We start from the raw sequence: 15,223 nt of genomic DNA, 5'->3' as shown, positions 1-15,223 counted from the left end.
CAGTTTGGGCTCAACAGCCTATCCCAAGCTGTGATATGTAGAGACAGGCTGAATCTGCATTAAATCCTCAATGCGATCCTACCTTTTCTCTCAGAGTCCGAAACAGATTCAATTCCAGGGTTCTACAGATCCAGAATGTGAGAAGGTGGCAACAGAGCCTCCTAGCTGAGAAGTGGCAGAAGTAAGTATCATCAGTGTGCACAGTCATCCAAAGGCATCTCCCGGCCACTTTCAGACTCAAACTTGGCTAAATTCGAGAATCCAAAAGGAAGTCAACCCTTCTCTCAAATCTCAGCAAGGTCTTTCATCCTCTGCTACCCCTTCCCCAACCTCTCAAATTCTAGCGATACCCATCAGCAACTGAGGAAAGTCAACCAGGTTAGAGTAACAAGGCTCAAGGAGAATACCCAAAAATCCTAATAAGACCATCATCAGACTACTCTCAGATGCGTAATACCCCCAACACAAGATTCTGGTGTTCCGTTTTTATTGGGATGCGGAGAGGTGGACAGAGGACAGGAAAACACAACAGATGTGCACTGTATATTTTCTTCAGTTCTTACGACAGACTGCCAACTCAGGCCAACCCCAATCACAGAACAAGTTCAGGCAGTTGGAAGGGGGGCATCTGTATTACATATAAAACATTTCAAAACAAGCAAAAATGCACAGTAAGAAAGCAGTAGCTAGACAGGATATGCAAAGCTCCCACAATTGGGGCGGGTGTCCTATTATGGCCCAGCCTCAGTGACCTGGAAAACCCTTCTTTTCTCCATTGCTAGCCAAGTATTTGACGGTCGGGAAGGGGTTTGTAAGCCCACTACAATTTACCACTCGGGATTTGTCTGTGGATTGCAAGCCAGTCTTTGCATGAAATTGCTATGTTTAAAAACTGCAGCAAAAAAGCAGAAGCATCAGAATTATGTTGTTCACCTGGAAAGTAAAAAAAAAAAAAAAAAAACAGTAATTCAATGATTTTGTCACAGTACAAGTAGTTGAAATCTCCCATCACTCTTCACATTTTTTGCTGGTGGGGCTCAGAGAAAATGTCACAGATAAAGCCTTTTTTCATCACCACTTGAGTTCTCACAACACTGCCACTATTGTGGCTGGAAGAAAGCCAGAATATTTTTCTTTCTGAAACTGAGATGAGATCTAGATATGTCTGTACTTGTGGATATGGATTGCCAGCCATTTCTGTAAAGTCAAAATGTAAAAATATAATGGCTTTTCTGACAGCCCTAATGTCACCTTTTCGTCCCATGCGGACATGACCTTCACCTCCATAAAAGACCCTTAGCTCCAAGAGCGATCCAGCTTATATATATATATATATATATATATATACACACACATACATACACATATATATATATATATATATATCCGCCAGTTAAAAGGAAGAGATCCAGAACAAAAGGAAAATTGATATGTGAGGGACTGGGAATATCTTCAAAAGTCTGGAATAGTTCATATCACTGTAGATGTCTGTGGGTACTGAAATCGCAACAGGACTTTGGAGCCAAACATATCAACTTGGTAGTTTGTGTCTCGAATTATCAACTTCAATTTAGGGCCATTAAAACCAAAAAGCACACACAGAGAATAGTTTGTTTCACCCATGCTCAGCAGTGGTTTTTGCCAAACAATATTGCCAAGTCAAGATGGGTTAGACCATGTGAAGATTTTGTTCTCAGCATGCCAGTCTCCATTTGTCAGTATCCTTTGTGTGCAGCAGACTCCATCGCCATCAGCTACCTGTCCTCCATCTTGTGCATCTGCAGGCTGAGCGAGGTGAAGCTGGCCAGAAGATCTGTCACTTCGTCCACCTGCAAGGACAAAAGGAGGCAACTGTTAGATCAAGTTGGCACCACCGTGAGCCCGGAACTACAGCAGCCGTTTTAAGGAAGCATGCCATTCATGTGTAACACCTGGACGGGGTTACCTTACTTAGAGTGTAATATTTGTTTGTTGACTTATAAAGCTCGACCTCTACCCAGCTGGGTTCTAGAGCACTGTGCAAAGAGTAGAGAATACCAGGCAAAGTCAGCCATGCATTAACCTACACTACTGTGCAGAAGACTTAATACTACTGGTATCGCCAACTGCCACTGGTGCTGTGAGTTAAGGAGTTTTTCTCAAGAGAAAACAGGGCTGAAGTGGTACAATAGCAGGACCGGTTGATAATACATTAGAATCAAGATGCAATAACAGTGGTCCCAAATACAGGAGTGAGTTTTATGCAGTGTTGTTAGGCAGGAGGGGGTAGTTCACGTGAACGCACTGTATTGATTTCTGGGAAAACACCAGTAAACAGAGTGCATGCCAAGCTGTGCCATGTCCTTTTACACGATCTATATGTGCCAATGATCTGAAACACCCTGGACAAGACAGGCTTGTTCTCTAGTGAATTTAGGAGATGGTCAGACAAAAAAATGTCTCTGGAAGGTCAACCGGGCTGAGAAAGGGTCAAGCACATACTCATGCTAAGCCCACCAGCCACTGCGAAGCCCCAGCCAGTTAGGCCATTCCTATATTGCCCTACACACGTGTTCCCCTCGCCCAGAGAACCTCTGCCTATAGTGCTGAGTTCACTGGGAACATCCCTCCCTCCAACCCCCCCCCCCCCCCCCCCCCCCCCCGACAAAGATCTCTCTGAAACACTGGGAGGACTTGGAGTAGACGAGGCACTGCATCAGCATCCCGTCACTGTGTTTATGGAATGCAGGCTACGATCCCATTTGAAGGTGCGGCTGGTTTGATGCTAACGCATAATTATAGGGAAGCTTCACCATCGAAGCCAACCTGTCTGTGCAGAGTGCAACAGTGTCGGCCTGACCCAACACGTTGCCCTGTAAAAAACACGCGCTCCCGGGCACCGAGCATTCATAGTCATCATTTGTGGCACCACCTCACAGCAGCACAGGGAGGGTAAGGCGTGAGGTCAAGGACTGGGACTGGGGAAGGCTGCGATCACTCCGCCCCTCTGTGGGGAGGGCGCTGGGCGCACAGCATGGTATGTGATGGGATTATACACTCTCTGTATTTTCATTGCCCTCTGGCACTTCTTATTTCTGCCATTCACCAGTGTACTGTGACTGGGTACGCGGGACCTCTCTGGTGTGTGGCACGAGAACGCGTAAACCAGGAAACCTGCACACAACCAAAACCGTCGCCACTCTTGTATTTCCAAGATTCCGCTCCTCCCACGCCGAAGGCCCGCGCTGTCACGCCCGCCAGCCACTGCAGCTGGATGAATGGCTGTGCTTGCCAGCGAGAGTGGCGGTCTGATTCTCTGCGTGTATGAAAGCATGGTGATGACATCAGAGCTGTGCGACTATCGACACACACCATTTCTTTTCCTCGTGAAGCCAGCAGGGTCGGTCCAAGAATTATTGGCTACATAGGGCAAAATTGCATTTTGCTGCCTTCTCCCTTTAACAAAGAGGCTACACTGGATAGTGCAAAGGGCAAATTTAGTGTTCTCTTGCTGATGGCGCCCTGGCCAGCTGCCGAATTTTACTTTAATGTAGCAACCGCCGTAGAAACCAAAAACCTAATACATCTGTATGGCCCAAGAGGCTGAGGTCTGGAACCACCCCATCCTCGCAAATCGGGTGTATCCAACAGTTAGGAATGCTTGATTCGTGACAGATTATCACAATACCCACACAAATACATTCACTTACTCTAATTGTACGAACTCATTTACAGAGTGGTTAATCTGAAAATCTGGCATGGATCTAGCTCCTTGGACACTTGTGTCATACATCCTTCTTTGAGATGAGCAAAACAAGCATAAAGGCCCCGGGAACATACATAAATGGCCAATCCGTGTACGTCCAAAGGTGATGGAGATGGTGTTTTGGGACAGTAGTCCAAGTGCACAGCTGTCCCCTGGACCCTGTACATAAGGCTCTTGGGTAACTTGTATTCACTTGCAAGTGGACAGCTTACAGTCTCTCTGAGGAAGCTTTCCTACTGTGTGCACAGTAAAACGACCCCTCACCAACAGCCCTGTCTCTTCACATTTCCAACGTGGCAGAAAACTTTGTTTTTAGATGTAATTAGTTGGAGCTGCGTAATTTAAAGCAGTGTTGTTAACCCTTTGATTTCTGTGGATCCCTTGCTTAATAATTACTCGAACCTGGGGACCCCCCCACTGAATCATTATTGGATTCTGGGGATACCCATTGAGTCTTTACTGGAAGCCAGGGACCCCTGCCTAAGAATTTTTGATGATTTGAACTGCAAAACAATACACAAAAATACAGAAACAAGCATTACTCAAGCTATTCAATTCACAAACAAATAATAAAGATTAAGTTTGAATTTTAATCGGAAATTCGAAGTTGTCTAAATTCAATTAAAGGCACTCATCCTCATACTATATTCAGTTTGATGCACTTGCACTGCTCTCACGAATAAATCTGAGGATACTACCTTATTTTTTAGCTACAAATTTTAAATTTTCATAATTTTAAAATTTAAATTTTGCTTCATTATTTATGCACACTCTGTTAATCTGCTAGTAGTAATTCATTTTCTAAGCATTCGCGGACCCCCCTGAGTAGGCTTCGTGGACCCACAGTGGCCCCTTAAGAACCACTGATTTAAAGGATTCCTGCACCCCTGCTAATTTCACTGTATTGCGATTCCCGACTCGCTGTCTTTCTGCAATAGGGAGTTCTTTACAATGTAACTACATTTTGCTTTAAGCAGCTTCTCCTACTATAGCCCCAAACTCCAAAACAACGCATCCATGCATTGAGTAAAAGCCTTGTGGTGGCAAAGAGAGCTTGGTGACTCTCTTTCTCTGTAGTACTCCGGGGCCTAGGTTACGCACTGCAAATCCCTACACACCAAGCACTTTTTACCTGTTCCTTGGTGCTGGTGATCTGCAAACGGGAGCACAGGTCATCCAACTGCTCTTTCTGCTCATGTCGGCCTAACTTGTCCAGGTATTCACGAAGCATCTGAATGATCTGTAAAATGAGAGGGGAAACAAAAGGCAGCAAGTGAAAGATTTAAAGGGAAGTGCAAACCCACAGCACACAAGTGAAGGATCGGAGATTCTCACTGCACAAATGACTAACAGGTGTGACACTGGTGAATGAAAGGCTAGGAAAAGGAGACCACACACAATGGGAGCAATGATCTTGTAACTCAAGAACCTTTTTCTCTTCCGAAAAGTGTACAAGGGCCACCTACATCCACCAAGGGGAAGTGGTTTCTCCAGACACACACAGACTCCAGTAATCTTGCAGTGAGTCTTCTTGTATGGCACACAGTCTGAATTGGTCCACCTCTGTGCACATATTAGTCAATTCAAAATGAGTATTTTGTTAGTGTTCGATTAAAAACTGGGTGTTCATTTGTTCCCACTAAAAGGCTGCGTTTAGTACAGTGGGATCTAGACTGTGCCAACGGAAGGGCAGTTCTTTGCACTGGTCTTATCCTGACGCGTCCCTTGATGCGTCAGGATAAGAGGCCTATACAATCATTCATTTCTGCTGAATATACACCAGGAGTGACAAGTCATACTTAAGTATAAAGCAATCCTTGAAGAGGGGCCAGACAGATAGCAGATATAGCTTTCAGAGGTGCGTGTACGTCTAGATGGGGTGCTTAAGAAGAAACCAGTGTGCAGAAGATAACAGTTTTAGGCTCATGCTGCAGGGCGGCAGGAGCAAACACAAACGCACTGTCATTTTAACATGCAGCAAAACACAATATATATATTTATGTCTTATGGCACTGTGTATCGCATAAAAGTGCAGCGAAAATGTCATCCTGATGTAGAACCCAGATGGGCTCGAGATAGCTTTGGAGACTGTGCTGCAGAAACTACAGACTTCGATGATGATGCAGATGTTGCAGTAATATTGGATGTAACGGGTATTGTACCCCATATCATGCACTAACTTTTTTATTAAACCATATCTGGAGTACCTAATAATAAAGGACGTTTCCTTGGGTTTACCACTAGGTATTTTAGTTAATCTGGATTTGAGGTATTTTACACTTATCCAGTTTTCGATTTATCAAGAACTCTCTCTTAATGAGGTGGAGTCCACCACTGTGGTAGCATCTTTCCAGGGTAGGATGTGGTCACAGAGGATGAAGCCTGCCACAATGTGGGTGAGGTTTCCTCATCCAAATAATAACTCCTCCCTTTCTACACCTTAGAGTCATTTAATAATTTATTATATCATTCTGGTCTCCTCCACCGTATCTTTAGTGTTTACTTGATATCCTTGAGGGTATAAGGCGTTATATACCTCTGCATCTCCCTTTGTGTTTTCATTGTTTGGAATACAGATCTTTTTGTTCAAACGCTTCAATCAATGGTCTTGTGTGTGCATGTGTCACTCTCCACCACGTGGCAGAAAATAACGAACATTTTAAAGGGGCTGAATTTTCAATAATGCCGTGGGCAGGTGTAACCTCGGACGCATCCATGATGACGGTTAGTCAGAAGGTGAGAACGTTTGTCTGGGCTCAGAAGAGCCTGCAGACAGTAAATGCTCATGTCTGAGTTTCCCCAAAAGACAAATGAGTGTTCTGTGGTGCGGTATCTCCAGAAGGGGGAGAATGTACTTATAAGCAGGAGCCTTTCCTGTCAGCCCTTTCCCTCCCCTCCTGTGGTAAGTCAGAGCTGGTACTTCCTGTGCCCCAGTGTGCACTTCCTCCTCGTGGTGGAGGGGAGGGGGAAGACCGCAGCAGATGTGCAGGACATACTCACCTGTCGGACTTCCAGTCGCAGTGCCTCCAGACTCTGCGAGTGACCCTCTTGCAAGATGTTCAGCTTTGATTTTGCCAAGTGGAGGGGTGTCCGTCCTGCTCGGTCCAAGGCATCCACCCTTGCACCTGTGCAAAGACATCAATATTCGAGGAAATCAGGCAAGTGGGTGTCAGGGAGAAAGAAGAAAAGACATGAAGCATGAGGATGCCAGCAATGAAGGATTAACGAGGCGAGTCAAAACATGTGAGGAGATCTTAGCTGCTATGAAGCTAGGAAAACGCAAGGAGGGAGTAAAAACATCTTCGGGAACCTGCAATGGTGAGCCACTGCTGCGGAGAGATCCAAAGAAGTGACGTGTAGACTGTGATGATTCTTAAGCTAGAAAAGATCTCAAGAGCAGTTCAGGTGAAAGGAAAGCACACTCACAAGCACAAGGCTCAGCAGGTTAGAATGAGAACTCTCAACAGGACAAAAGACCCATACCCAGGTGCTGTCGTGAGGGCCAGTCATTCAAATGGAACAACAATACTGGCATGTTAATATTTTCTTTGTTTTGAGAACACTGAAGAACGGATGGCTGGCACAGGACTAACCTAACACTGCGATGCGTTCCAAATAATGTGGAATAACTGGAATGAGCAGTTCCCAGTACGCCATCTACATAGGTTGTTAGGATGTTATCACTTTTTCAGAGACATATGGTGAAATACCCTGAAATGAGCAAGCGTGTAAATAAACATTTGTTTTTATGCTGCTGTCACTTCACCTGAAAAAATGAATACGCCTCAACCTTTTGTTATTTTAAATGTAAACGCGTCATCTTCATGACCTCTTTGTGGTGTACTGAAGACAGTTGTGGGCGTTTCAAAAAAATAACATCCCCTAAAACAAAATTGCACAGTGTAAAAAAAAAGACCGAACATATACTAGAGTGGAAAAGATGGCAACATATTAATAACTAAGAACGGTTGTTCACCCTCGTTAGAAGCAGACTGCCAGTTTGGCAAAGGGCAGTGATATAGACGGCATAGAAAATACTAAAGCACCAATGGATAGCAGTGATCTCCCAGAAACAACACCCAGTGAAGGTGCTTATGTTCTTCTGCCACGTAAATGAGTGGCCACCATGGGTTGCCACGGTCTTTGAGATGATTTAGAACATAAACTAGAAACCAAATATCCTACCAAACTCACTGAAGATCAACAGCGTGCTGATAAAAGCCTGCTCATGTGTTGCTTTCATTGGGAAGAGGAGAAAGAAACGAAATGATGACCCCTTTTTGTTGCAAAAGTATACGTTTCACTCTAAGCACATCGAGAGCTGTCCATGACTCCGAGAAACATTACAAGTAAGAGGCTGGAAAGAGATCACTTTGCTAGACAAGCTGCTCTCCAGTCTTGTTCTGAAGATGACAAGTTTGAGCTTTCGTTATACGCTGACCTCTAAAAACTCTCACTTAACCAAACCGGTATCTCAATCAATGGACATTCACAAATTTGCTCCACTCGTGTTATACTACCCATAGATTTTTTTCGTGATCTTTTGGTGTAGCACTAACTACTTACTGTTCATTCAGTACCATTTTCAAAGACAGCAGGATGTTGATGTTTTTAATGCTAAAAGAGGTACCGCCGCTGTAGCTTCTGATACTGTACAACACCTGGTCACTGCAGTGCAACCAAATACTGGAACTTCTTCGGCACAAGCAATGAAAAACCATGAGGCTGACAGAACATGCCTTGCTTCTTCAGTTTCTGTTTACTAGATTATCAGTGCTAAACATTTGCTAGGGAAGATTTATTTTGGGAGCCACATTTTTTTTTTTTTAAACAAGGGATACTGCTAGTAGACATCATTTGTCTACCACTTCCACCTCCCAGCTAGTTGGCCCATCCCTCCCTTTCTCCAACCATGTCTTTCACTTCTGCATTTCACAACAGCTGCAAGATCCTGCCCTTCTTTTTCAAGTAAGGACAACTTGCCTGGCACCTTCCTCTTTCCACAGCTGCCCCTGTCACAATGCAGCCAGTACCTAAGTGTTTGACTGGCAGATCGAATATCATGCCTATTCACTTGGGTAGTGGTTTTCCACCTGCTTCTCATTTTTATACTATATATCTTAATATTTCGCAGTACCCCTTCTATGTGCAGAGTCTGCTGTTCAGTGAAGGTGCTTATGTTCTTCTGACATGCAGAGATTCCTATGCCTCCACCTATTTTTAGGTCCTTTAGGAAATTTTGCATGAAAGTAGAACTTTACTCTCTGTATTTTCACTGGTTTGGTGAGCTATAAGCCTTAAAAAATAAAAAAATAAAAAAAGTGCACAGCGGGCTGTAAAGTCAACACTTTTGCTGTTTAAACTCATGAGTCGTAACTTGCAAATCCTTTCTGTCATATTTTGAATTTTTGGGAAAAATGTGACTGGCTTAAAAAAAGACCCTTAAAATGTTTTTTTCTGCCATCCTGAAACTCTTGAGTCAATTCTGACTCATGCGTTTCGCACCGAGGAAAAAATACACAGCCATGGGAGGACAACCTCAGACGTTCCATATCTCAAGGGGCACTTACGGGGTCCCCTGAAGTGTTGAAAATTCGAGTCCAAAATCCAGAAACAAAACACCAAAGTCGGCACATGACTGAAAAGTCTCTAAAGGTTGGAGAATTCATGAGCATTCAATTAACTGTCGGAATCAAAGGCCATGCACCACAAGGGATGGCTGACTGCAGAGGATTGGGTGGAGTACCTGGCCTGCGCCCAATGCCTGCCATGCACAGCCAAGGGCTGTGTGCAGCAGGAGCTGGCTGATGGTGGGACACATTCCAGACCTTGTGGTAAACCACTTCTGTGCACAGTCAAAAGCCAAGGGGGGTGGCTGAAGGTGCACATTTGATGAAGGGCCTACCAACAGGCTGTGCAGGGCCGAATGTTGTGAGTTGCTTGAGTACTTCTTTGAAAAAATGCTGAAAAAAAGTTTAAAAGGTTAAGTTTAGCAGTTATGGTTACCAATGTGCACAATACTCTCCATAACTTGTGTCACCTGCCATGTTCTCTTTTTTGTGCTTTACTTTATTTCTGGACTGTTTGCAAATTGATATTTTCAGGCGTTCTTCAGTGAACACGTGTGTGTGTGTGTGTCTGTGTGTATTTCTTTTTAAGAATTAATTTCCCCAAAGTAAAACCTAAGATCAGTGGTTTTCAACCTTTCAACATTCTCATAACTGGAACCCAAGAACCTCTACTAAATCATTGTTGGAATCTGGAGACCCCCAATGAGTCAGTACTGGAAGGAGGGAGCCCCTGCCTCCGAACAAATACACAAAATATTAAGTATTTTATTCAATTTACAAAGAAAGTTAAACAAATATATTAAAAAAAAAAAAACTACATTTTAATTGGAAGATTGCAGCTTTCCTAAATTCAATTGAGGTCAATCATCGTCCATACCATATTCTGTGTGATGCGGTGCACTGTTCTCACAAATTAATCGGAGGAAACTAACTTCATTTTTAGCCTTCACGTTCAAATTATTTCCTACTTACAGCGCAAATTAAAACTCTCAAGCTTACAAGTTGCTTCTTTATATACGCTTTGTTAATCTGTTAAGATTATTTAATTTTCTAAGCAGTGTTGAACCACCCTGAGTAGGCTTTGGGGACCCAAAAGGTCCCTAGACCGCTGGTTAGTAACCACTGTTTTAGATGAAATATTCTCAGAGACACTTTTGACACAGCAATATAATACCATGGATACTCCAAGGAAAAGCTCAGGATGTCATTGATTAACACACTGCCAGTATAACTGAGAAACTGAGACCAGGACAGCAAATGACCATCACAAAACTTGCTATATTGGTGCACATTGTGTGTTTTCAAGTGACATTAGAAGCACTGTGCTGTTCATAACTAGGACTTTTTTTGCACATATTGTCTTAAAATCCATGTATTTTATCAAACAACCTTCAGTTCAACCAGGAAGTGTATATACTTCACATCTTTGCAATGCTCCACTGATAAGCGTACTTATTGTTAAAGGTGTCCATTTGCAAAGCTCAGTCCATAAAGTCAATTCAGTAAACACAGAACATGCCTTTTGAGGGGCATTTTAATAAGAAGGCTCCATAGGTCAAGAACTACCCCTACAGCCTGGCCAACACTGTGGTGACGAGGACCAGGTACCATTCAAACACCGATAATATACCATCTCCGTGGTGATTTGTTACAGTGTATATTTTTTTGTGGTGTAGATGTTTGGTTCCTCTAGATTGATGTATTTCTTGGACAACGCTCAGACAACCAGACTTGTACAACACGCCTGCGATTCTTTCACTGAGCTTGCAATTACTAGCAAAACAAAAACTGGACGTTGTTAGATGTACTGTAGGACACAAAGGTCAGATATACGCCTGCGTTCTGAAGATTGTACACGAAGAAGGCATGGAGTCCACAGATCTGCTGTCTGCCTTTTTATTTTGTGTAACAGCAAAAATATGTAATCCGTATGCTTGTGTGTGAATAGAATTCAGAGGTCTTACTTACTAAGCCAACAGGTGAGAGATTTTTTATTTACGGTGTCCGCATTTATATTATTTTTTTCAATACACGTGATCCTAAAAATATGTTTATAGAATAAAAATAGTACATCTCTTACAAATGCAGGCCTGCCAAAAAAAAAACGTGTCCAATCTCTTAACTTCCATACATCCAAGTCTGAGCTATTTATGTATTTGTGAAGCTAAATCTACCTTGTTTTCTCATGAACAGCAAATCTGTTATCTAAAGAGAATGTTAGTCTGACTTTCAAGGCTTACGACCTGCGTTATCTAAACATAAAGGGCCAGATAACACATAATGACAAATTGTAGAAGTGCGTTCAGAAATTTCGTCCTCTGCTTGACGGTGTATTGCATTTTCTTTTTCACAAAGCTTTTTCAGGGAACGCATTGAAAGCTATACCAGTGGCAGTACTCCAGGAAAAGTCATGTTCCTTGTAGTTAGTACTGACATAAACCAGAACTCTATATGTGGTGCAATTTAGCATTTCGGAAGCCAGGAGCAATCACACCTCCTCCTCTCCGTACTGCATGAGGAAAACACGTGTGTGTATATATATAAACCCCTTCATGTCAATTACTATGTCCTTGGTGCGAAAGGGCTGAGGGGCATGTGTGAATACTCACAAACCAATGTTTGTGGCCGTTCAACAACTTACAAAGCTAACCATGCCTCCTGGTGCCCAGTCCACATTTCTTGAGTGGGAGCTACTCCCACGTCTTTGTATACAATCACGGGGTACAACTGAGCTAGAGTAAATAGATTTATACTTGGTGTCTTTTTGTGAGGGTGTAAATGCAAACACCTTCAGGCAGACGTTCACAAACTAACTAAACACTGTGGGCCTTTGTGACTGAGGCACCCAGTGGTGCTTGTAAATGCAAAACAAATAACAGTTTCAGAAACCTTGCAAATTACTTACACTCCAAAAGAAGAAAAGAGAGAAGTGACATACAGAGGGCTGGTTGGTAGAGTATTGTGCTGTGCAGAGAATCGGCTGCAGGGTGGCATGTAGAAGATGGAGTTTCAAACTGAGGTGAGACAGTGCAGGTATTAAGTAGAATACAAAAAGGCGAAAAGCAGCTGAGCGCCACAAATGGGATATGGACGGAGACAATTGCACAGAACAGGGAGACGGATAGAACACTACACGGGGGCAGACATGGCTTTGTATAGCTGTGGGCAGTTACAACGTAGGGCTAGGGGCTGTAAAATCATAAGAGGTGAGATTATAGATAGCTCACAGGCTCTGGGCAACAGAAGAGAGAGCACTGTGGGAATCACAAACCAAGGAGGAAAGCACTGCAAGGATTTTATTCAGAGGGCAAAGGGGACTAGTGGGAAATATGATGGACATATTTGGAGCTTCAACTAGTCACCGCCAACAGTGTTCACAATCCCCTCACGTACCTCCACGAAGCAAGGTGGTGATGACCGGAACGTGATTGGTGCAGGCAGCTGCAGGAAGACAAACACAATGCAATTTTCAGTGATTTTGCTTTATTTCCTTAAATATCCAGCCATTTTTTTAAGCCTATCAAAAGTGCGTGGTCAAGAATACAATGCTTGGTCATAAGTGCTAGCCATTTAACCTGCGTCTTCTTCTGAGGCCACACCTGGCAAGAAAGGGAAGTACAAGTTCAGTCCCCTGAAGAGCTGTCCTAAATTTGAACACAGAATCTTTACACAGCTGCCTGTCCCTCCGGTCCCCAGCTCTCCCTGCAGCTTCCATCCTCTGCATTTTTGGCAGGCTCAGTGTGCAGTGCTGATTCCACGTCCTTTCCCATAGGCCTAGACTGCACAGATCAAAGTAACTCCATTTCAACTAAGAAGTAAGTCATCACGCCTGGATTTTCTTTTTGAAATCATTATTTTCAGGTGTGTACATTAATTTAGATGAACCGACGTGAACTAGGACTAAAACTGCGAGAATATATTAGGTTGTTAAACAAAACTCATAATACAAACACTGCATCCTTGAGAACATGGAATCATCTCCTAACCTTACTGAAGATGCATAGCAGTAGCCAAGTGCTGTTGAGTGTTGCTCTGATCAACAGCCAGATACAACTAGGATGACCCACCGAAATGCCCCTCTCTGCGCGGAGACAAAGCACGAGAATTGCCAAGCCCTAAACAACCTCATCATTTCCCTTCTTTGCTCCAAGGGTTTTGGAGAAGGAACCTTTACTGAACAAGCAACAAAGGTTGGATGTTAAGAAATTATCCCTGACTGACCGACCGAGATTTTACAAGGTTGTTGCAGGGCCTGCATGAACTAAACACTAAGGGCCAGATGTAGCAAAGGTTTTTACCCATTCTGTGTCTATGGGAAAAAGTGTTCGTACATATGGCCCTAAATCTCACAATAAAAGTGGCCTTTTAATTCTGATGGGGCCTAAAGCGGCTGAAATCTATGGAAGAAATTCCAGGAAAGAAGAAAAACATAAGATTTTGTGGGGAATTGGCCTCTGGATTACCATTTTCACAGTTAAAGCATTTCTCAGGGAAACCCCAGGGATCCTTTTGTAATCCCGGTTAATTCTCCCTTCATCCCATTGGGGTTACTTGTACATCTGTTATTGGTAGCATTGGGGGGGGGGGGGGGGGGACAGTGACTAACAGGGCCAAATTTCTAATTTTAATTAGAGCAATAACATATACAGTTTTTGTTAAAATGGCAATATGCTATTTTAAAAGTAGGCAGTGCAAAAATCAGCAGTTCCTGGGGGAGGTAAGTATTGGTTAGATTGTGAGATAAGACACTTACAAGTCTCAGTTCCTGGGCATAGGCAGCTCACCGTTGGGGGGTTCGAGGCAACCTCAAAGTTACCAGCTCAGGGCCGGTCAGGTGCAGAGGTCAAAGAGGTGCCCAAAACACATAGGCGCCTATGGAGAACAGGGGTGCTCCCCCGGTTCCAGTCTGCCAGCAGGTTAAGTACCCGCGTCCTCGGGGGGCAGACCAGTGGGGTTTTGTAGAGCACTGGGGGGGGGGGGGGGGAAGAGGCTGGTCGGGGAGGACACAAGTAGGCACACAAAACACCCTCAGCGGCACAGGGGCGGCCAGGTGCAGTGTGCAAAGCAGGCGTCTGGTTTTGTATAGGAAACAATGGAGGGACCCGGGGGTCACTAGCGGTGCAGGCAGGGCACAGGGGGGCTTCTCGGGCCAGCCACCACCTGGGCTAGGCAGAGGGTCACCTGGGGGTCACTCCTGCACTGAGGTTCGGTTCCTTTTGGTCCTGGGGGCTGTGGGTGCAGTGTTTGGTCCAGGCGTCAGGTCCCTTTTTACAGGCAGTCATGGTCAGAGGGAGCCTCTGGATTTTCTCTGCAGGCGTCGCTGTGGGGGTCCAGGGGGGTCGTCTCGGGCTGCTCACGGGGTCGCAGTCGCCTGGGAGTCCTCCCTGTGGTGTTGGTTCTCTGGATCTCGAGCTGGGGGCGTTGGGTGCAGAGGGTGAAGTCTCACGCTTCCGGTGGGAAGAGTGAGGTCTTTGAAAGTTGCAAGATTGTTGCTGTTTGTTGAGCAGAGCCGCTGCTCACAGGAGTTTCTTGGTCCTGGGGTTCAGGGCAGTCCTCTGAGGCTTCAGAGATCGCTGGTCCCTGTTGGATGCGTCGCTGTTGCAGTTTTTCGAGTCAGTAGACAGGCCGGTAGGGCTGGTGCCAAAGCAGTTGTCGTCTTCCGTCGTCTCTGCAGGTTTGCAGGTCAGCAGTCCTTCTTAGTTCAGGTTGCAGGAATCTGATTTCCTGGGTTCTGGTGTGCCCCTAAATACTAAATTTAGGGGTGGGTTTAGGTCAGGAGGGCAGTAGCCAATGGCTACTGTCCTGGAGGGTGGCTACACCCTCTTTGGGCCTCCTGCCTCTGGGGTGGGGGGGGCACATCCCTAATCCTATTGGAGGAATCCTCCAAAATCAAGATGGAGGATTTCTA

At 44.5% G+C, this 15,223-nt stretch overlaps 1 protein-coding gene across 2 annotated transcripts in view; it reads right to left on the bottom strand.

The window, feature by feature from the left end:
• Window positions 1-470: 470 nt before the first annotated feature.
• Window positions 471-15,223, bottom strand: part of ANKRD54 (ankyrin repeat domain 54) — a 55,000-nt gene continuing 40,247 nt past the window's right edge. For both annotated transcript variants that reach the window (XM_069231402.1, XM_069231403.1), the window contains exons 5-8: window positions 12,709-12,756; window positions 6,746-6,870; window positions 4,878-4,985; window positions 471-1,829 (exon numbers count right to left, since the gene is read on the bottom strand). In XM_069231402.1, coding sequence (XP_069087503.1) covers window positions 1,755-1,829; window positions 4,878-4,985; window positions 6,746-6,870; window positions 12,709-12,756 — 356 coding nt within the window. In that variant the 3' untranslated portion in view covers window positions 471-1,754. The remainder of the gene's footprint in view (window positions 1,830-4,877; window positions 4,986-6,745; window positions 6,871-12,708; window positions 12,757-15,223) is intronic.

The sequence above is a fragment of the Pleurodeles waltl genome, chromosome 4_2 (assembly GCF_031143425.1).
Source record: "Pleurodeles waltl isolate 20211129_DDA chromosome 4_2, aPleWal1.hap1.20221129, whole genome shotgun sequence".
Taxonomy (NCBI): Eukaryota; Metazoa; Chordata; class Amphibia; order Caudata; family Salamandridae; genus Pleurodeles; species Pleurodeles waltl.
The sequence above is the reverse complement of the archived record's forward strand: the minus strand, read 5'-3'. Positions and strand labels throughout refer to the sequence as shown.